Raw genomic sequence first — 23,931 nt, forward strand, 5'->3', positions numbered from 1 at the left:
GGACCGCAGTCAAACTGTGCTATCGGCACTTCGTCGGTTCCTGGAGCACGAAACTCCGACGGAAGTATGAACACCATATTTGTGCCATCCGATGTACTCGCATCGGCTTTTACTTGCTTGGGGCGCCATTCTTTCTTCTGTGGACGACTCTCCTCGTCCAAAGTTTGCTGAATTTTCACGGCCAGATCGGGCCGCGCTTTCCTCAACGTGTGCAGGTATTGCGCCTCGGCTTGCTCCAAGCTACGTAGCCGCTGAACCCTATGCTTTTGGGAGTGGCTGAGTCCATCAGGACACCACCTTGGCCGGTGCTACCTATCTTCTTCTTCATCTTCTGACTCCTCAAAATCTTCCTCTTGAGATGACTCAGCTCGTCTGTTCTGAGATGGGAGAGGCCCTAGACGCTTGAAAACTGAAACTTCTCCTGCGTCCTTCTTCTGCTGTCTACACTCCGGGCAGTTGTCGATTGTAGGCAATCGGCTCATTCCTGAATCCCAGCAGTGCTTAAAGAAACGACAGTCCCAGTGTCTATCCATGTCCTCCTGCTCTCTTGACTTCCCCTTAGCGCGGCGCTCATATCCTTCGTCGTCTCTATCATACCGACGATATCTTCCATTGTCTACGTCAGACCGACGATGTCTTTCGTCTTCTCTGTCGTACCGCCGACGTCGGTCATACTGACGCTCATATTTGTTAAGGAGATGCGTGGAGAGTGGTCGTTGATATCGCACGCTTCTCACTTGTCCCTCGGTGAGGTACCGTCTGTCATCATATCGGGGCCGGTCGCGTGGGCCAGCCTCCTCCTTTTCCTTGCCACGGGAGTGACTGCTTTCTTCTTTATCCTTGCCATGGTGGTGTACAGGCCCTGCCATGTTAACATCAAATGAGAAACCTGCCTGATGCCTCGTGGAGTGATTGATTCCCACCATGTTGACGCCAGGAAACGGGTGCGTGTCCACTTTCATGGCAAAGCGGCCGAGGATCAAACGGCCTTGTTCTATCGCCGTTTGGATCTGCCGACGTAACTCTTTGCAGTCATTGGTGATATGGGTGAACGAATGATGCCACTTGCAGTACGGTCTCCCGTTCATCTCTTGCGCCGTAGGGATTTTATGGCCTTCGGGTAACTTCAGCTCTTTTTCCTTGAGCAATAAATCGAATATCTGCTCAGCCTTGCTTACATCGAAGTCAAACCCCTTTGGAGGCCCTTGTGGTTTCACCCATTTGCAGGACACGGGAACTGCCCCCCCGAGTCCATTCAGCCACGGCCACTTCCTGGTCTCCTGGAGAATCCTCAAATTCTTCTGTCTCGACCGGGCCTATCGGACGCTTGAACTTGTCTTGGTACGGTTACGGGTGGCGCTGTTCATACAATGTTAACCTCGGACCATGTGCGACGGTGAGCTGTACTCCACTTGGAAAGCCGGATCCTTGATCGGCGATGCGAGGCCCAACACCGCCAGCTCGATCGCTTCCTTCTCATTTAGACGAGCCGAATAACATCGGTTCTTAACGAGTCTCGAAACGCCGGATGTCTTGCGACACCGTTTCTCCGCGTCTTTGCCGTACTGTGCTAGATCGGCAATGCCAGCCTCGGTAGCCTCCGAGTGATATTGGACATGAAACTCGCTCTTCCGGTTGCTTCCACGTCTCGACCGAGTTTGGTGGCAACGAGGTGTACCACCCAAAAGCCGATCCCGTGAGAGCTTGCGCGAAAAACCTCACACGTAGCGGATCTGATGCTGAAATCATGCCCAACTGTGCCAAATATCGGCTCACGTGCTCGATCGAGCTAGACCCTTCTGATCCATTGAACTTTGAGAACTCAGGGAGCCGATACTTGGGTGGTAGTGGGATCAAATCATACTCGTCGGGGTACGGCTTGGAATAGCCGATTGTTTTCCTCTTCGGCAGGATGCCGAACTGGTCTCTCAAGATTGTACTAATTTGTTCCATGGTATGAGCTGCAGGGACCGAGCTTTCATGACTCGTTCCGGTGGCATATTTAGCTAGCCATGCCTGTTTATCAGCGTCTGCTCCAGAAATCCCTGCTGGTGCAATCTGGTTCGTGCGCGCCAAGCTATTGCAGTCCGGCATGTATGTGCACACGTATCCATGTGGGATCTCTTTAGGTGGCTCATAGAGGAATTGGCAATCGCCAGGATCGCCTCCAACCTTGTAGACGACGTACGCCGGTGAACTCTGCGGCTCGGGAGCTGCAAACGCGAATGGCAGCGGCGGTCTGGTCTGGAACGGTATTTCTCCCTGGTGCGTCCCCAGGGCAGGCCCTGACGGAGAGTACTGATGCTTCATGATTTCCTGAACCACGCGAACCGCAATGCGCTCGAAAGAGTTCACCAGGCTCTCAGAATGACGGTGTATCGAATGAGCCACCATGTAATTGACTTCCTAGCGCAGAGCTCTGGTGCGTTCCTCTGAAGGGGTAGACAGATCTACTTCATCGAGAGCGCCCTCGGGTGAGAACCCTTTCCACCTGATGCCACGTGAACGTGTCTTCGCAAAAGAGCCGATGAGATCGGATTCGAAGACGGCTTTAATCTCATCATATTTCTTCTTGTGCTCCTCAGGCAGATCTTCGTACGTGACCGGTTCGTCCGCCATCTCAGCTGCAGATTTTGACATAGTTGCTGCAGATGTCGACGTAGTTGTTGTAGAATGTCCCACCGGGCGTGCCAGAATGTGTTGCCTGCCAAAACCCACCGGCGAGCACCGACGAGCAACACGGAGAGCCGGGAGGCTCCCAGGACTGCTGGAGGGCCCTGGTCCCTCGGGCGACGGCCCGCAATGCTCCGGCACACGTCCTGGCTAATGCAAGGGCGTGCCACCTGACCTATACCTGGTCAGGAATGTGATGGATTGCTTCGATTAGTTTCCTGCATGGCAAACACGTAAACATTAAATACGAGCCCCGATCGGCTCTTAGGTTACCCTGTGAATCGGCTCAAAGAGCCGATTACCCCATGGTTCACGTTGGATTTACGATAACATGGGGATCCTGCTTTATCAATATAAAGTTAAATCAATCTACGACAGTCTAGGGTTTTCACCGCATAACCGGAACATCCTACACGTAGTTGAGCCTAGCAGATACGCAAGATGATGGAAAACCAGTCCTAAAGAGGCCTAAAAACCAACACGAAGTCGATCCCCGGAACAATCCCTCTAGGATCAGCAAACCATACCTTACGCACTACCGGATCGTTCAACCCGTTTGCAAGGCCTAACCATGCGGATATCAAACCAATCCTTGGAGAACAAGGAACAACTATAACGGATCAGATCTACTAAATAAAGAACAAGCAAGATGCTGCCCTTACACCCAAGATAGGTGCAAAGGCAACTAGATATTGAGGGGCAGCGTAGCTAAGCAAGCATATCATGAAAGTATCGACGTCAGCCCCAAAACATCCACGATAATGGTGTTGCTCGCCATCAAAAAAGCTTCAGTACGAGCAACACCAACAACGAATAAACTAATACTGCCTAGATCGCGAGATGCGATCTAGGCAGCATGTTGCTTACCCGGAAGAAACCCTCGAAACAAGGGGTGGCGATGCGCCTAGATTGGTTTGTTGTGAACGTGATCGTCCTCCTTTCTCAATAACCCTAGGTACATATTTATAGTCCGTGGACTTACTAATTTGGAAATAAACCTAGCTGTGTACGACTAAACTCTATCTCTTAATTCTAAATATAAAACGTAATCTACCATAAAATACAGATACACGGGCAATCTAGTCCAAACTCTCGTACGAGGCCGATTCAGAGACACTTTATATGCATGTCCTCTAAGCCCATCTAAATCACGGCCCATCTCCTGCTCTGGCTAAATTCTGGTGATAACACCCCCCTCTAGTCGCGCCTACGATCATTCACTTACCTATTCTGGACATCTCTTTCGTAGATGATATCGGATGAGAAGAGAGTTGTTTGTCAAGATAGTGAAGGAATGTGAGGCGAGATGTCGTTATTTTACACGCCGGAGAAATGACGCCAACCTCATTGGGTTTATCCCCTACTAGAAAATCTCGGTGGCGATGAGGATTATCGACCAGATTTCCACTAATTACACAGACGAGTATCTTCGAATTGGTGAAGATACGTCAATCAAATATGTTCACCTCTTTGCGAAGACAATCCGTGTATTCGAAGAAAATTATATCCTAGCTTAGAACGAGTAGTACACCAAGAGGCTGATGGCTATGAATGATGCAAGAAGTCAGCCAGGGATGCTTGGAAGCATCGACTGTATGCACCGAATGTGGAAGAACTGCCTGACAACATGGCATAGTCAGTACATCGACCATCATCGTGATGCAACCATTGTGGTTCAAGCAGTGGCCTTGGAGGATATGTGGATTTGGCATGCTTTGTTAGGTCCGCTAGGATCTTTAAACAACATTAATGTTCTCCAAAGATCACCTTTTTTTGCAAGCTTGTCAATGATGAGGCACCGGCTTGCAACTTCACCATCAACGGCCATCAATATACCATGGGGTATTATCAAGTAGATAAGATCTATCCAAAGTGGTTCACATTTGTGAAAATCATAGCCAAAACCGCAATCAAAATTATCTCATTTTGTAAGAATGCAAGAAGCAGCCGCAAGGACATAGAGAGAGCATTCGATGTTTTGCAAGCTAGATTTGCGATTGTTCGAGGGCCAACTAAATTTCGGGATAAGAAGACCCTTCATAAAATCATCACTGCCTGCATGCTGATGCACAATATGGTCATTAAGGATAAGAGGGACATGGATCTCCCCTTTGAATTTGACAATCTTGGCAGCCATATCAAACCTGCTAGAAATCCTAATCAAATCAAAGCATTCCTTGAGACATACAAGCAGATTGAGGACATTGACAAGCATATGTAGCTGCGAGATGATCATGTGAAGCATCACTGGGAAATGTTTGGCCGCTAATTTATTTTTTTCCTCTTTTTATTCTTAACTTGTGTGAAAGTATTATTATCCCCTCATTGGACCATTCATTTATTTGTTCAATTATTTGATTTGAAAATTATTGTAATTTGGATGTTGTTGTACTATGTGATAGTTATAACAACAATAAATTTGATGTGTGTTGCTAGCGTACTGAGCTTTTATTTAATAAAAGTATGATATACATAAAATAGCAAAATCCTGTTTTGCAGTACGGAGATACCGTAAAAAATATTCCAATTTAGGGTAATGATATGCGGAACTATTCTAAGACGCCACTTTTCGCAGCGAAAAAACCCAAACTGCATCCATTTTAGCCGGATGTGGTATGGTCTTACCAAACGTGTTCGTGTCCTCATGGCCTCCGGAAGGATCGCAGAGCTATATCATTGCCTTGAAACTGCTCCCACGACTCCTGCAACGGATTGAAAAATAGGTTTACCCGTGATCGACCGCCACCGACTAGCCAACAAAAACACCATGGCGTCCGATGACGTAGTCAGCGCCTGCCAGTCGGGGCAGGCGGCGCTGGCCGCGGGCATTAACAGTATCTTCGCGAAATCAGCATGTGCAGCTGTGCAGCTGTGCAGTAGGGGATCCGGAGCTTCGAAGGGATATGCTTGTGAGCGTGATTTGGGGGTGGGATGGGGGTGAGAGAGGGGAGAGCGGAGCACCTCACTTTATGCAAATTCGAGTTGAGTTTTCATAAATGACTCTCATTTGTTAGATGGAAGTCTATGTCCAGATCTTATTTTCCCATGCAACTTCGTGCCTTTATAAGTAATAAGTAGAGTTTAGTAGAGATAGAGACGAGCGAGCGGGATGGAATTATTTTTTTGCGTCACACCTGATTACCGGGGGCCTGCAAATTTTGGTCTTAGTTTGATTAGCGAGTAATTAACCAATGGGCAGTGCTAGAAATCCTCTAGAAGCTCCAAACTTTGCATCCTGCTGCCTGCATGCGTGGCACGTGTCCACTTTCACCTGAAATTTAGACTTTTCTTCATCGCAGCAAAAAAAACCTCCCGCTTTTGCTTTATTGAAGCATAAAATGGTTCACGTAAATACAAAAAAGAAAAAGACATGTCAGACGGAGCAGGTCGGAGACTCGCCGGAGATTCACCGGAGACCTCGCCGGTGGTGGATGCTGCGACCAGCAACATTGGTGCTGCAAGCCAGGAACGGTGGTGCTACAAGATGACGCGACGGCGCTACCATCTGGTGGAGGCGGTGCTTAAAGGAGTGGGCATCGATGCTACGATGGTACAACATTGTTGCTTCAATTGTTCCACTATCTGCAACTTTAGTAGATAAGTTTTGCTACAAGGTCTCCGGTGGTGTTCTCCGACGAGGTCGTGTTTTCAGTACAAATGCTGCAATGCTACAATAGTATATTATTTTTGCTACAAATGTTCTGTCATGTTGCTACTTTAGTACAAATATTTTGCTACAAGGTTTCCAGCGGTGCTCCGCCGAAGTACGGTGCTCCGGCGAGTTCTCCGGCGAAGTACAGTGCTCCGGAGATTTCTCCGGCGAAGTCTCCGGCGAGGTCCACAACCGAATGGTCTTCGTGTTTTTGTTTTTAGCCGAACCGTTTTTTGCTCAATGAAGCAAAAATGGAGCTTTTATGAAGCAAAAGTGAGATTTAAAACAAAACTGAACAAAACACCCGATCTAACGACTCAGATTGATTGGATCCAACGGTGGGGAATCCGGAGGTTGGAAGGTTTGTAGCCTCAAGAGGATATAGAGCATTTTTCTTAACCAATTTAACAAATCCTAACAAATAAAATAATTTGACTACGAAGTGGTCCCATCGTGGCACCGGCACAAGCGCAGGATACAAGTTTCATAAAAGAGTACTCTTCATAAAACGTGTTCGTGTCCTTCTGGGCTCCGGAAGGGATCATTGCCTTCAAACTGCTCCCACGACTCCTGCAACGGATCGACAAATAGGTTTACCCGTGCTCGACCGCCGCCGACTAGCCAGCAAAAACACCATGGCATCCGACGACATAGTCGGCGCCGCGAGCGCCTGCCAGTCGGGGCAGGCGGCGCTGGCCGCGGGCTTGCTAAAACGCTTCACGGCAGCCATGGCCACGGCCGGCGGCAACCTCGTCTTCTCGCCTCTCTCGATCCACGTCGCGCTTGCGCTCATGTCGGCGGGCGCCGGCGGTAAGACGCTGGACCAGATCCTCGCCGTGGCCGGCGCGCCGTCGAGGGGCGAGCTCGAGGCGTTCGTCAGGGACACTGTGGTGGAGCGCACCCTCGCGGATCGGTCGGCGACAGGCGGGCCGTGCGTGGCGTTCGCGTGCGGCGTGTGGAGCGACAAGAGATTCCCGCTGAATAAGGCCTATCGCGACACCATCGTGCAGATCTACAAGGGCGACGCATGGACCGTCGACTTCCAGAATCATGTGAGTAGTCGCCTGCAACTAGAGATCTAAACATGTTTTCTTTGATCATGCTATATCCTAATTATTATCTAAGTACCGAAAGTATTACTTCTGAAATCACTAATTTTTTTGAAGCAAATACTCAGTATAATTGCAATTTTAAAACATACGCCAATTAGTATCATCGATATCATCAATTAGAAATAGTGTCGCAATTTAGTATACACCGTGGGATGTATTTTTTACCTTTACTATTATCTAGAACAGGGGATACTGAGGTTCTTGACAGATTTTGTAGAACTATCAGGGCTTTTTCCTTTTTCTTACAAGAAGTAGAACTATCAGAGTAAATCATGGTAACCGGCTATACACTGATTATTATGAAATCCTAAAAAAATCAGACTGTTTAACCATGAATATTTGTTGCAGCCAGTGGAAGCAAGGAAGCAAATTAACGCGTGGGTGGCCAGGGTAACCAGGAACCTCATAAGCGAGGTGGTGAACCCACAAGCCCAAAGTAAAGAGACCCTCAAGGTGGTAGCAAACGCCATCTACTTCAAGGGCGAGTGGCGCCAGCCTTTTGACAAGGAGCACACGGTGGACCACCGCAAGTTCCACCTCCTCGATGGAAGCCCTGTCAAAGCCTTCTTCATGAGGAGGCTGCGGTTGCACGAAGAGCAGATCGCCTGCCATGACGGGTTCAAGGTGCTCAAGCTGCCATACAAGGCAGTTGACGAGAGCTCGCCGGGCTTCCACTGGAAGCAGTTGGCGAGCCTCCCCAAGTTCTCCATGTGTGTGTTCCTCCCTGACGCCCGCGACGGCCTACCAAGCCTACTCAGCAGGATGACGTCCCGGCCAGAGTTCCTGCACGAGCACCTACCTACTTCGTTGGTTCCGGTCGGCGATTTCCGGCTGCCCAGGTTCAAGCTGACCTTCCAGAGCAGCATCGTCAACGTCCTTAAGAGCCTGGGCCTGCGCCTTCCGTTCGAACCTGACACGATGGACTTGACGGAGAAGATGGAGGGCGCACAGCTGTACGTTGACGACGTCATCCACAAGGCGGTCATTGAGGTGAACGAGGCGGGGAGCGAGGCTGCAGCCTACACCGAGTCAGACGACGACATGGGGTTCTCCCTGTTCGGTGATGAGCCGCCGCCGCCCAAGCCGGTGGACTTTGTCGCTGACCATCCTTTCGCTTTCTTCATCATCGAGGAGACGACGGGCACCATTGTTTTCTCTGGGCATGTGCTTGACCCTTCAAAGGAAGAGTAGAGTCTGAATAGAAAACAGATGATCCAAAACTGGAGGCATGGTTTAAGCTTTGTACATTGTCTCTCCCATTTTCCGCTGATCCCCTATTGATAGTTCAAAAGGGATGGCAAGCTTATCTTAGCCTTCACGCCGTCTGAAATTCAAGCTAAGGTAAGTGATTATCCTTCTTAAGAGGAAGAACAACCCATTTCTTTCGTTTTCTTTCTTTTCGGTAATCATGCTACCATTGTGCATACCTTCATGTACCATGAATAAGCTAATCTGACTTGCTTATCTGAATGCATAGGATTAATCATTGTGTAACAGCCTCCTTCAACACATGCAGTTGATTAGTGATTGCTGGATGAGCAAGACCGGGCAAATATGACCACTACAGCATAGCACCTCCCTCTGGGGGTGATTAGCAATGTAACATTCCTAATTGTCATGGAAAAAATTATTCACAGCACCTAGGTTTCTCTCAGCAAAGACGACGGCCAAATGTAATCGTTAAGATATTTAGGCGCCAGGCCTCTCCCACGAGCCGATATGAGTAGATCTTTGAGCAAACTCAACTCATATAGTTACACCAGACTTGCTCAAAAACCCATATAATAAACCCTAACTCCTCTACACCCACTCTGATCCGTTAAGATATTTACACCATATAAGGGTACTGCTGAGTATTCTCCGGAGGATTTTTTCTCCCGAACCTCCGAGTCCCCCGTTCGACACGTGTCCCTTCAGGACCACCACCACCTCTTCTATTCTCCACGGAGGAAAAAAGTGAAAAACAAAACAAAAACATCACACAGAGACAGCCCTTGGCTGCACCATCCTCCCGACACACCTAGAAACAAGTCCGGTGAGGGATCTCGCTGGCGACGTGAACTCCGGTGGGATGCACCGGTGACTCTCCTTGCAGCATATGCCCTTCCTCCTTGTAGCACCGCCTCCCACCGAAGGAAGCGCCATTCTCCTCCTATGGCAGCACCCCAGCAGCACCGCCGCCCCCGCTGGAGGCACCACCGCTCGCGCCTGCAGCACCGTTGCCCCCGCTGGAAGCAGCCGCGCTTGGTCTTTGCAGCTCAGTTGGCGGGCCTTTGAAGCACTGGCGGTAGGGATTTGCAGCTCCGCCGGTGGCCCTTTGCAGCTCCACCACCACCCCTTGCAGCACCGGGGGTGGCCCTTTGCAGCTCCACCGCTGCCCCTTGCAGCACCGGCGGTTGGGATTTGCAGCTGCGCCGGTGGGCCTTTGCAGCTCCACCGCCGCCCCTTGTAGCACCGGCGGTTGGGATTTGCAGCTCCGTCGGTGGGCCTTTGCAGCTCCGAAGGCCTGGTCTTGTAGCGCCGCTGTGGCGACGCCTCCCCATGCAGCAGCTATGCCCGCCGCTCAAAGCAGCGTTGGCTTGCTGTAGCAGCACCGGCAGCATGGCCTTGCAACACCTCCATGGCGCATCCTCCCACGACGCCTTGGCCACGACATCCTCATCGGCGGCCGGCTGCGCAGTTGACCTCGTCGGAGGCGGCGCGAGCGGGGGAGAGGCGGTAGGAGGAGGAGGGGAGGGCGAAGGTACGAGTTGCGTGGGAGCGCTGGTTCTAGCGGCGTCGCATGGCTGGGATGGGAGCGGCCAGTGGCTGAGATGCAGCGGCGGCGTTCGGGTGTGAGATGTGAGAGAGTGAGAGCGTGTGGAGGAGAACGATGAAGGCATGGAGGACAGGATAGGGTTTTGGTGGACCCCACGCACTATCGTTCATTTTCGTCCACGCAGATGAGACGCGTGTCGCTCGGGCGATCCGGAGGCCGCGGTGCTAGCAACCTCCGAAGGAAACAAAGCGTTTTCCTATAATAAACCCTAACTCCTATACACCCACTCTGATCCCTGCGGAAGTGTCACCCCACTCTCCATGTATCCTCTTGGAAACCATAGCCGCGCTCCGAGCTTCGCTCACCTCTTCGATCCCCTTCTCCCAGCCTTGCCACTAAGATGGTGCGCAAGCTTGGTACATGCACGGCTTTCTCATGGAGGTACCGTCTCCCTGGACTGGACGAAGCTGTCTAGTTCTCCACAAGTGTTTTAGACCGTTCTTCTTCTTCTCCATTCTAATCCTCCTCATCCTCCTCCTCCTCCTCCTCAAGAAGAAGAAGACTTGGGGAGAGAGAGACCCTTCCTATGTCATCGGTGGTGGGAGCTTCGCCGCCCGCATCCTCCAACGAAGGCGGAGAGGAGATGGAGGGAGGGAAGGTGACCCAGGGCGTCTAGGGCTTGTCCTCCGTTGTCACCCGAGCGGGTCGACAAGGGAGTCAGTTTTTCAATAATCCTCTATGCTCATTAGGATAAAAAAATTATGGCTCAAATCATCTTCGGCTCTTTCAACTAACCGACTGAAATTGTAAGAATAATTCCGTGTTATTTGAACAGAATTACATGGTTATTTTGTTATTACCAAATATTTGAAAACATGAATAGGATAAACTCCTTATCTGGATTGTTTTTTTACTAATTATATTAGTAGTTATTACTACTACCGTACGTCCAAAGATGCAAAATCCTACTAGTAATATCTTTTACCAGTTGAACATTTCTAAGTTTGACTCCTATCAGGAAAAAAATGCTCCAATCTAAAGGTACAAATCGATGTAAACAGAATTTACTGAAGTATACTTGTACTCCCTCCATACGCAAATATTGTTGTCCAAATTTGTATACTATCTATACGGTCATGTATTTTGAGACGCACGGAGTTTAACTCGATCGTTTATTTACTACTATCATTGCACAGTCAAATGTAAAAGTACATATCATTTTTACGGACTGTATAGATGTTCATATATAGCTATAGATAGTAGTATTTCGTAGCATCAGCCTGGAGTCGATCTCAAACAGAAATTCAGAGACCAACACGAATACGATAAGTAAAAGCCCAAATCTCCACGAAACAAATACCTTAATCTGACGGATGTAACCGAGTTTGCAGTAGCACCGTCATGGATGCTGTACGTGCGGCTGTACAACATCACAGCTCCAAAGACCAAAACTCCATATACCCACCCAATAAATACCCTGCAATAGTTTACCGATACTTATAGATAGCCAAGAGGAGCTGGAACGATCGCAATATGGCGGCAGAGGAGGGCAACCTGATCGCCTGCCAGCACGGGCAGGCGGCGCTGGCCGCGCGCTTGCTCAAGCGCGTCTCGGCGAGCAGAACCAGCAACAACCTCATCTTCTCGCCGCTGTCCATCCACGTCGCGCTCGCGCTCATGTCCGCTGGCGCCGCCGAGGACACGCTCGACGAGATCCTGTCGATCGCCGGCGCTCCGTCGCGTGGCGACCTCGAGGCCTTCGTGAAGGGCGTGGTGGTGGAGCGCGTCCTCGCCGACAGGTCCGGCACCGGCGGGCCGTCCGTGGCCTTCGCGTGCGGCTCGTGGACAGACAAGACGTTGCCGCTCAAGCCGACGTACCGCGACACCGTCGTCGGGACGTACAAGGGCGAGACGTGGGCCGTCGACTTCAGGAATCATGTACGTGTACATATCCCACATCCCATATCCCACATCAATACTACTACACAGATCGAGAAAAATCTGAACTTTTTTTTTTTTACTTTTATTACGTGCAGCCAGTGGAATCGAGAAGGGAGATCAATGCGTGGGTGGCCAAGGCGACGAGGAACCTCATCACGGAGGTCTTGGACCCGTACAGCCCATCTGAGACCCTCCACGTGGTCGCCAACGCCATCTACTTCAAGGCCGAGTGGCGCAGCGTCTTCGACAAGGATGACACCGTCGACGAGGAGTTCCACCTGCTCGATGGCAGCACCGTCGACGACGTGCCCTTCATGCGGAGGCCGTGGAGGTTCTACCAGCGGATCGCCTGCCACGACGGCTTCAGGGTGCTCCAGCTGCCCTACAAGTCGTGTGAAGACGACTCGTCGGGGTACTTCAGCTACAAGCTGCGGGAGAACCTCCCGGAGTTCTCCATGTGCGTCTTCCTCCCTGACGAGCACGACGGCCTGTGGGGCCTGGTGGACAAGTTGACGTCGCGACCAGAGTTCCTGCGCGAGCACCTACCGACGAGGCACGTCCCCGTGGGGAAGTTCCGGCTGCCCAAGTTCAAGCTCACCTACATGGCCAGCATCCGCGGCGTGCTCCAAGACGTGGGCCTCCGGCTGCCGTTCGACCGCTTGCTAGCAAACATGACCGAGATCGTCGGGGACGAGGAGTCGGGCGCCATGCAGCTGTGCGTGGACGAGGTTGTCCACAAGGCCGTGGTGGAGATGAACGAGGAGGGCAGCGAGGCAGCCGCGGTGACGGTGGAGTCCGACGAAGAACTGGGCTTCTCCCTCTGCGATGATTATGATGTGCCCAGGCCAGAACCGGAGCCAACCGTGGATTTCGTCGCCGACCACCCGTTCGCCTTCTTCATCATCGAGGAGACGTCCGGCACCGTTGTTTTCGCTGGCCATGTCATCGATCCTACCAAGGAAGAGTAGGTCCGATCCAATTTGGACGTGAGATGTTACGCATAGGACGAGCTAGCTAGCAGAGTTAACCATGGAATCGAACTTTAGCATTACCCAACTCTAACAAATTACTATATGCTTGTGGGCGAGTTTTCTTTTTGTCTAGCTAGGAATTATAAAATTCAGTCTCGGTGTTTGCTTTTATGTTAATCGAGTTCAATGGTTATAGTATATATATCTTTTATGGGGAATTATAGTATTTTTATCTGTAGTTCATTGGAGAAATTGAGCGCCTTATGTGTGCTAATGGAGTTCTTTGGTCATACTTTTTTCTTTCTAACTCTGACTCCCGGTTGACCGGAAAATTTAGTTAGAGCTCGGCCAACTCCGGTGATCTTTGTTGGAATTATATGGTGTAGTATGCAAATTGTTGACATAACACCAATGTAATACCGTTCCACTAGTATTACATTTCTACATATGCGAGTTCAAGGTATATCTATAGAATTACAACACCAACTCTTTACAGAAGATCAACACAGCCTTCTACTTTACAATAAGGTAAAACTGCAAATAAACTCCAGAAGAACAACCCGTGGACTAGACTTATCCGGACTCTACCTATAGAGGTATTTGATTGGCTAGAGAGACAAGATTGGATTCCAACTACTTAGGTGCTAAGGTTATGTTGCTAGTTTCCTACTACTTCTAATCTAGAATTTCTCCATGGTGGATGGAATGGTTGATTCCGTTGACTCCTCTGACAGGATCTGGTCTCTTGAAGTAGTTGACTTCCTCTACCTTCGAGTTTCACTGTAGAACCTCCTTCGATGCATCCATATCTAAGCAGGGGGCTCAAAGAGAGATGACTACGAGTGTACTCAGCAAATTCATTATAGAAAAGAGGTGTTTAATGCACTAGCTACAACCAGAAAGTTATAGGCAATGCATGTTTTCGTAAACAATTTTTCGAAAGGTTGTTTTTATTCTAAAGAACTATATCCGTTAGCCTTCACCGGGTGTCTAGAACTTTATGGAGTTCCTTTCCAGCGGCATTCACAGTTCCAAACCCAGAACAGGGAGTGACAAGCCATAATTTGTTACACTCTGCAGAGGTGTGTTTCTTTACCCATAAGAGAACTTATCCTTGTTACCAGCCGGGCGCGCAACCCGTCCACACTTCCTTGGTGTGAGGCTAGGTGTAAGGTCCTAGACAATCACTGGGCCTTCCCCGTCATCGAGCTCTACTTCATTGGGATCATCATCATCATCATCATCATCATCATCATCATCATCATCATCATCATCTCCACCACCATCACCATCATCACCGCCATCACCACTCCGTACCGCTGCAGAAAATTTGGGTTTGATACTTGTCTATTTCATAGGGGATACTTTCCCGCTATTGATTATCTCTTGTAGCTGATGCTATTGGGTGGAACCATTGAATTAAGGTTTATGTCCAGATTGTTGTTCATCATTATATCACATCTGATCATGATCCATATGATGTCTCGTGAGTAATTCGTTTAGTTCTTTAGGACATGGGAGAAGTCATGATGTTAGTAGTGGAACTATGTTGAGTATTATTCAATGATATGATATTTAAGTTGTGTTGCTATTCTTCTAGTGGTGTCATGTGAACGTCGACTACATGACACTTCACCTTTATGGTCCTAGGGAAATGCATCGAGTAGTTGTCTACTAATTGTGGGGTTGGGGGAGAGCCAGAAACCCAAACCCCGTTAGGAAACCGATGCACCATAGGATCTCAAAGTTTAAGGCTGTGGTTAGATATATCTTAATTACTTTCTTGTAGTTGCGGATGCTTGCAAGGGGTATAATCACAAGTATGCATTACTCCAAGTTTGGGGTAGTGCATTAGCATAGGTTCACCCACACAACACTTATCAAATCAATGAAGATTATTTAGCTATGTCAAGCAAAGCACTTGACGAAATTCCCATGTGTTCTCAGGAACATTTGGTCATGATAAGTAACTGGCTTGTCCTTTGCTCTAAAAAGGGTTGGGCCACTCGCTCCAATTATTATTATTGTCTTTTATTTACTCGTACTATATTTACCTACAATACCAACTACCCATGCAAACCTGTTTGTTAGTGTTTACAATGAATCCTTGATCGAAACTGCTCATCAACACCTTCTGCTCCTCGTTGGGTCCGATACTCTTATTTATCGAAAGTACTATGATACACCCCCTATACTTGTGTGTCATCAGCTCCCATGAGGCAGCAGCGTCCGTAGCATTTCCAAGGCGGCAGGGAATTGATAGAAAAAGGCAAGTAGCCAGAAATTGGGGTAAAAAATAAATACAAAAAGAAACGTTTGTTGTACATAGAGGATGACATATGGGTCCCATTTTGCAGGAGCAGTCTTAACATTTCCACGGGATCGAAAGAAAATGTAAGTAGCCAAAAATCAGGGTGTCAAAAAAATCCAAGAAAAGAAACATTTATCATTCAGAGAGGATGACATGCGGGACCCATGAGGCAGTAGCATCCTCAACGTTTCCAAGGTGACATGGGATCAAAATAAAAAGGAAATAACCAGAAATTAGGGGTCAAAAATAAATCCATCAAAGAAAACATTGTTCATAGAGGAACACATGTGGGACCGACCTGCCAGCAACGCCCTCGTCATTTAAAAGGCAGCAGGGGATCAAAAGGAAAAGACAAATAGCTAGAAATTTGGGGTCAAAAATAAATCCAAGAAAGGAAAGGTTTATTGTTCACAAAGGCTGACAAGTGGGTTCCATGAGCCAGCATCGTCCTCAATGTTTCAAAAGCGGCATGAGATCGAAAGAAAAAGGCATGTGACCAAATATTAGGAGCCAAAAATAATCCAAGAAAAGAAACTTGCATTGTATATAGAGGAGACATATGGGTCCTAGTTTACAGGAGAGGTCTCAACGTTTACAAGGCGTCATAGTATCAAAAGAAAAAAATAAGTAGCCAAAAATCAGGGGGTCAAAAAAAATCAAGGAAAAGGAACATTATTTTTCATAGAGGCTGGCATGTGGGACCCATGAGCGAACATCGTCCTCTATGTTTCAAAGGAGGTAGGGAATCAAAAGAAAAAAGGCAAATAGCCAGAAATTAGGGGTCAAAAATAACTCCAATAAAGAAAAGGTTTATTGTTCATAGAAGCTAACAAGCGGGACCCGTGAGCCAGTAGCCTAAATGGCTTGATCGGAGAATGTGAACGAGATGAAGAGATCGAAAGAAAACATCGCTAGAGATGCTTCCATCTGGGCCCTACATCCCTAGGTGGTACGGATTTGCATTGACTTGGCCGGCGCACCCGAGAATTCATTATGCACCATGTCCCGAGCCACCATACGCGACGTTTTCCAAGTTTACATCGGGCTAGATGGCCTAAAAAACGAGAAAAAGAAAGGTTTGACATGCACCACGGAGAGAGCAAAAATTGTCGGAGATGGTGCATCAACAACCACGGCCCGACTTTTAATTCGTCGGCCATGGCAATTTTTTTTAATAGTGCTTGCTCATTTTAGACAGAAATAAATATAGGCAACTGTGTTTACCATCTTATACTTTCGAGGTTTTGCATGTGACTTTCTCATGATGCAAACATAATAAGGTATATCTGGTTTCTATGCAGCTTCAACCTGATCTGTAATAAGACTAGCCTAGTCAACAACCATCTTATGACGATTGGAAAAAAAACGCAATATTTATCAAATTTGTCTTCATCTTTTGGTTCGATTCCTGGACCTAGAAGCAAGAAATAGAAGTTATGAGTTAATAACTTCAAAAAAGCTACTAGGCAGAATGACATATAACATCAAGGATAATGTAATTACCTCGCATGATAAAGTCCTTTTTACACAATTGGGATGCTCCAAATTTTGTTACCTTTATAAATTGATCAAAAGAAGGTCAAATATTCATGTAACTGATCAGAATACTAGCGTAAAGCTTGTTGCAATTATCTAATCATCAGCATTGCATTAGGGCTCTTCAAAAGAGCACATGCATGTACAGTCATTCGCAAGACAAACATCAGGGATTCATATAAATAGATAGTTCTAAATCGGTGGTTACAATGTGAGATTAGTAGTGTTAGTTTTCTAATCATCGTCCTAATATATTAGTAGTAATGCTTGGCAGCAATGTGATTAGTAATGTGCATATAAACCTATAGATACCATGAGCGCCATAAATTGTTGCAAAATCTAGCATCACACAGTCCACAGATCGACGAAGAAAACAACACATATCGACTTACAGCCAAATTTGATGGTGTCTCCCCCATAGATGACAGTGCCTTGGGAGATGGTGCGAGGGCTGCTTGAGAAGATGACACCTCTGCTACCGAATGATGTGCCATTGTAGATAGATTCGTGGCCGTCGGAGAAGATGGCACCTCTGAAGGGTCAAAATCAGGTTTAGATCCTGTCGCCGCCACGAACTCTGTAGAAGCAAACGGTTTCAAGGCCACCATGACAAGGTTGCTTGGCATGTCAGGGTCATCCAGGATGTGGAAGATCCATTCGTTACCCGGAAATATCCGGATATGTGCCTCTAGCTCGTCGTACGATCTGGTCCATTCGCACGATAGGCTGATGGTGCTGGGAGAAGGATGTGAGCTGTTAATGGCACTACAGAAATAAGAAGAGGGAATGGGGATAGGGAAGAGGGATATAGTTTCGGACATAAGGTAGAGCGTGTACAACCAGGGTAATAAAAATAAAAAACTGCTCCACCTACTTGGAGTACTACTAGTAGTTTATAAGAAAAATACTAGATAGAGGTGGTGTTCCTTCAATTTTCTGCACCACGCAACTGCATCGAGGCTGCCGACTAGCCATTTAGAAAGACTAGACTAGCATGCCGCCATGCTATCAATAAATTTTCCATGCCATAGTTACTCAACAGAGTCTAGTCACATCAGTTTGACCACAAATAGATTGTTGGTTATTTACAGTTCTGCATACTAAGGCCTAACTGCTACTCCAATTAAGTACAATAATAATCATCTTTCTCCGTCCTACGCAGAAGTCGATTTTTATGAAAATTTTAAATACAAATTCTGAGTGCATGACAATAAGGGACACAAATATTTTTTATGAAGGGATTTTATTACTTAAAAGGTGACACCAATTTATATAGACTCGTATTTTTCTACTACCACTAACACGTGTGTGAATCTAGACAAATATGTGACACTTGTTTTGGAACAGAGGGAGTAGTACACATACCAAAAGGAATATTTGACATATACTCCGTATAAACAAGAGGTGTTTTATCAAATTACAAGCCGCGCCAGGTGCAAGTTAGTAGAATCCCCTTCCCGAGATTCCTAGTCCCCACTGCCGTGCCCCGCTCGTCGAGGCCCTCTACAAAGCCTCTTCCCGCATCGTCACTGATCATTCCCCTACTCATCTCCCGGTAGCAGGGGCCCCATCCCGCTTCCTCGCCTGCCTTCGCACCACACCCTACCCCACCCTGCTCTTATGGACACGCCGACGAAGAGGCTGTGTGGATCAAGGGAGAGGAACCCGCAGCAGCACTTGCAACTCAGGAAGAAGAACATTCGACCTTGAGAAACCAGAAGAGGGCAAGCAACGATCGAGGATGTTATTTTCACCTATGTTCATATTTCAATTGTAATTTTGATGTCTACTTATTTGCTAGTGACCTGCTAGTGACTAGTAGTGCGTAGGAGATTGTTCAACGATTGATTTAGATCTAAATATTGTAGCTAGTATACAAAATAAGCAAATATTCGTGAAATCTTTGATCTAGTAAATTTCGCTGTCAATCCAGGAGTTCGAAGACCAATTAAGTAACAGTATAATGGAACCAGTAGGACCTCTCCACAGCGATTTTGGCTCGTCAGCCGTCCGATCCGACAATCCAACGGACCAAAACATCCTTCCCGGTCGAAACAGCATTCTCGTTCCCGAACAACAGCCGATTCCCGTTAAAGGCCTTTTTCTTCTTTTACAAGCCCATTTACATTCTAGGGCTGCTACTCCCAAAATTTAGTTAGGCCGCACCACAAAACATGGGCCCCGAAACGGTTTAGGGCCTATGCAGTTTGGGCTTGAAACAAACCAGTCGATGGAACAAAAAAGAAAACACTTCTCGTTCGCGTGCGACGGCTGTTCTCCTTCGCTCCCAAATTCTCCTCCGCCTTCCATAAAAAAAACATTTCTCCTCCGCCTGCGCGGCCGTTACTCCTCCGCGTGCGACGGCTGCTGTTCTCCCCCCGCCCCCAAATTCTCCTCCGTCTGCGCCGCCCTTCTTCCTACGCGTGCGACGCCGGCTCCCTCACCAGGGTGAACATCTTAGGTTCTGTTATCGCCTCACAAATTACCTTTACGCACTAAACTTATTTGATGTTCTTTTGTATAGTTCTCAGGGGTGCTCGCTGGTTTAGATTTATCTGCTAGTGCGGACACCGCAGATGATCTGAGAGAATATGGTGGCGGCTGCTCCCTTCTCCTCGCGGGCTGGCTTCTCCCATCTGAGGAACGCGCCAGCCTCCATGGGACAAATCGACAAGAAGGACGTGGGGGTCAAGACGTGGAGTGCGTGCAAGATCAGTCACCAGGGCCTGTTTATCTCAGCAGCGATGGTCGCCGGGGTGGGGATGATTTTTTCACAGCAGTTAAGGTCGCCGGGGTGGCCGCAGTGCCCCACCACTTGAACTGTCCGTCCTGTAAACAAAAGCAGCAACGATGACGAACCTCAAGATCTCCATATTCCCTGGATCAAATCTTGTCTAGATGTGTTCCCTGGATCGACAGCTTCAGCTGAAGTAAAACTTCTGCTGCTAGATGTGTTCCCCTGAAGTTTGCCTCTCCATGTTGTATAGCGTTAGGTTCAATTCTTCTCTGAACTGTTTTTGTTTTTGCTCAGTGTTTTTCTGCCTGTAAGTTCAGAGTTCCATACTCTACCCTTTGTGGTAAGATAGGGTTGGCGATTTGTGTCATGTTCTGCAGGAAAAATTCAGAATATGAATATTCCACTATTTAATCGTTTAATTTTTAGTATTTATGTGACCCATTTTATTGTGTTTTTTTTTTGCGAGAAGACACATTTTGTTCTCAAGGCTGAGCAGTTTCTTCAATTGAGGTAGAACCTTTGTCAGCAGAAAAAAAAAACATGTTATGTAGCATTGCAGGTTGTATTTCGTTTGGTGCAAAGCTTTGCCAACTGCTGACTCATGAGCTTATTACCAGCCCTGAAGGATGCCTTTTTATATTCGAATAAATTATCAGTTTTTCCCAAACATATTGATTATACCTTTCAACATCTTGCAAAGGTTATTTTCCTTTTAACATGCTCCTATCTTTACTTGATATAGAGCCAGAGGGTTTCCAGTTTGATGCTAAGCATTAAGAGGTTACAACAGCTAGATGGCTCACCTGATGTAAGTAATCTATCTAGGAGGCTATATGAAGCTCTCTATTTTGTTCTATAGATTTCATATCCTTTACAGGCTGTATCATAAGTTTAATATATGCAGGAGTTTTTAACTTGCATGATGAAGTGTACGAGAGTTTGATGCCTTGAGCATCCAAGAGATCTTTAATTCCTACTATTTAACAACTTAAGTCTTGGGCATCTTATAGAAATACAAATACTTTTATCAATAATTTTTTGTATGAAGAGATTTACTATGATGCGGTAAGCAAAAAAGGCTCTCCGGTGGAAGGGGTGAAGAAATTTCTAGAGCTGTCGAAGAGAAACATGCTTTTACAGAAGGTGAAATCAGATAATGTGGTAATACACTAATGATACGAGCAAGCCAATATCTTTCACAATATGCATGTCAATAGACTGTTTCCATGTACTATGTGTTTACTAAAGTGTGTATGGAGCTGTTGGTTCAGTAAGTTATCTTTAGATCTTTTTTGCGAGGTAATTGCATTCAGCGTCTTCCTTTTTTCCTTTTGTCAATTAACAATATTTGCATCTCTCATCAAATTATAAAATACAATGGTATGAAGGATTTCAATTATTCTTGCAATTTTCAGGGGATGGAAGTGATTGTTCAGTTCTCTCGGAAGAGAAAATATATATTATTTGTGTCTTACACTGGAAAGTTACTTGAGCCATTGAATAATAAAGAAGGGCCCAACCTTTAATATGAGGTGAATCCTTTCCTTCAAGTTGGCATATGATATGTGTTGTGAATCATGTTAGAAATTCATTTTGTATGTGTAAGGATAAGAAGCTTGTTTTTCCGGAATCTGGTATTTTTGCGAGCGAACTAAATGCAAGATGCCATGAAATCAACAAGGAGCCGCATTTTGCTAAAACTTATCCAGTTACAAGCGCTCCTTTCCCATTGTTCAGACTAATTATTGTTATTTGCATTTATTTTCTGAAATCTAGCTTGCAGCAACAAAACTCATATTTTACATATGCAACGATGTACTATTTATATATACTGCTAGCATACAATCTGTGTGTGCTGTCTTTTGGAAACCGTGGTTGGTATTTTGGTACCAAGGTCATGTAGAAATCCATCTTTTGACCAAAATTACAGGTTGCCGCTCAAGAAATATAATAGAAACGTATTATACTGTGTTTTTGCTATGTGCAAAGTATCTGCTACTCATCATATATACTTTAATGTGCTTATATACTGATACAGTACAACCATTCTATAGATCTGCTCGATCTCCTTTTCTGAACAGTTTTACCTCTTAGGCCAGGTGTACAACGCCCTTGGATGCAACAGACTTGACGAGGCAATCAATAAAACTGAAAAGTCAGTAGAGTTCCAAACAGTCTATGGGACGTTAACAACCTAGGCACCTGTACAGGCGGTTGAAGGATCTTCAAACATTTGAGGAGGTATTGTTCTTTCACTAAACAACAAAATCGTTTCTAGAAACCACCTTTAATCACAAGTAGACATATACAATGTCGACCTGTTGAAATTAGAAAAGTGATACGTGTGTACCTATTCTGTGCAATATTGTGGTATCTCAATTTTGTACAGTGGTGTTATGTACAAGATCAAACCATCAGCGTACTCCATTTGAAATGGCATAATACATTTTGTAGTCTATTTTGTTGGATCTGCATAACTCATCTAAGAAGGGTCAATATCCACACGTTTTTTTAGATATCATTAGCTGCAATTCCAGTATTTCGAAGTAATTTTGTTCCAATTTTACATCTTTTAATTATTACTATTTGAATATGGACGGGCGCGGCAACGCGCGCTTTCATGGTCTAGTTGATGAATATGGTACCCCTGAAATCGAAGATAAAATGAGATAGGCATATTTATCGAGAGGTCGTGAGTTTAATTGGTCATAATTTCCCCAAAACAAAATATGATTGGTTAGAGTATATATAATGGGGAGAAGGATGATTCATATTTCTTCCATTGTTTTCTTTTGAAATCTTCAACCAATAGGTCACACTTTTCAAAGATTGCTCGGTGTTGAGCATGTTCCTGATACTACATCAGATTCTTTGAAAATAATAGATGCAATGTTTGTTAAACATAATTTGTCCATGCATGTGTAGATTAATATAACAAGGGTACGATGGTGCCAAAATATGCGTGGAGAGCTACATGGTTTAAACACTTAATCGTATGGTACAGTACCATCTTATAAAAATGTAGCTCTATTTTGTATGTTTTTGTTCTTTATAGTCATTTTGCACCTGTACTTGAAGAAATATAAAAATCGAATCGGTTTGTGCCTTTTTGGTTGAATACACTTGTTTTTCTATAAATACAAAATTTGAAGCTTATTTTTCCGACCCGACCTAGTTCAATTGTTGGCTCCTCCGTTGCACATAAGTAGATGATGTCATCGAATCTCATGCTATAAATTTATGGTTGGCACAAATCTCAAAGCAAATCGGGCAGTTTAGAGATATTTTCATGGTTTCATCCCAGCTTGCAACTGAGAAAAAAATCTTTACAAAAAATCCCCACGGTCCACCTCGGCTCCTCCTGCTATGCGGCCATACCGATGTCAGCCCTTCAAAGTTGGACCCACCCTCAGAAACTGTAACACCCCAAATTTCAAAACAAAGAGAAAATGAATTTCCTTTTCCTGAAAATGAGAACCAACAAAAACTTTTCTTACATTGAGTGCTATGCATAGTGCTCATACCTGATACTTGTGCTTTGCCATGATGAGTGTTACTATGTTTGTGTGATAAACCCTACAGCCATAAAGTGATCAAGTGAAGATCACATACCAAATAAAAGAGAAAGAAATCAAATAAGAAAAACCCTAAACCTTAACCTTCTCAAATCCAAGTGGATCTATTTTGAGAAACCAAAATAAAGAAAAAGACATATGTGGGCATATAGCCCTAATAGGTAAATCTTGAACCCTACCTTTATTATTTTTGCTAAATAGTGGTGAACCATGGTGAACCTCACTAAACCCTAAAACCTCATCTCTCTTCTCACCAACCTTTGAAAAACAAAATAAACATAAATGATCTTAACTAAGAAAAAGGCATATGCAAGCCTATGGCTACTTTTTGCAAATGCTCCAACCTTGAGTGTAACCTTGGTAGGTGATTTGAAAATACATCAACACACTCAACCAAGTATTTACCAACCAATTCAAGTGAGAAGAAAAATAAAATCAAACATATGCATAGAGGCACATGTGGTACTTAGCCAAAATATCCAATCTTGACATAGGCACTTCCATTGCCTCAAAATGGTTTGAACCCTTTATCCCACTTATTCTAACACCAAATAAACCTCACCCTTGTCAAAATGAAGCAAAGAAAAATAAAAGAATAAAAGTTAGAAATTCACAAAACCCTCACATATGGTTTATGCCATTTTTCTAAATCTTTGACTTAGACC

The 23,931-nt window shown here is 45.9% G+C and overlaps 1 protein-coding gene across 1 annotated transcript; it reads left to right on the plus strand.

The window, feature by feature from the left end:
• The first annotated feature begins 6,960 nt into the window (after positions 1–6,960).
• On the plus strand, positions 6,961–8,907 carry LOC124696742 (putative serpin-Z6A). Its single transcript, XM_047229422.1, has 2 exons — positions 6,961–7,377; positions 7,786–8,907. Exons 1-2 carry the CDS (start codon positions 6,961–6,963, stop codon positions 8,626–8,628), a joined length of 1,260 nt encoding a protein of 419 aa, XP_047085378.1. The 3' UTR covers positions 8,629–8,907.
• The last annotated feature ends 15,024 nt before the right edge of the window (positions 8,908–23,931 follow it).

This window comes from Lolium rigidum, chromosome 3 (genome assembly GCF_022539505.1).
Source record: "Lolium rigidum isolate FL_2022 chromosome 3, APGP_CSIRO_Lrig_0.1, whole genome shotgun sequence".
Lineage (NCBI taxonomy): Eukaryota > Viridiplantae > Streptophyta > Magnoliopsida > Poales > Poaceae > Lolium > Lolium rigidum.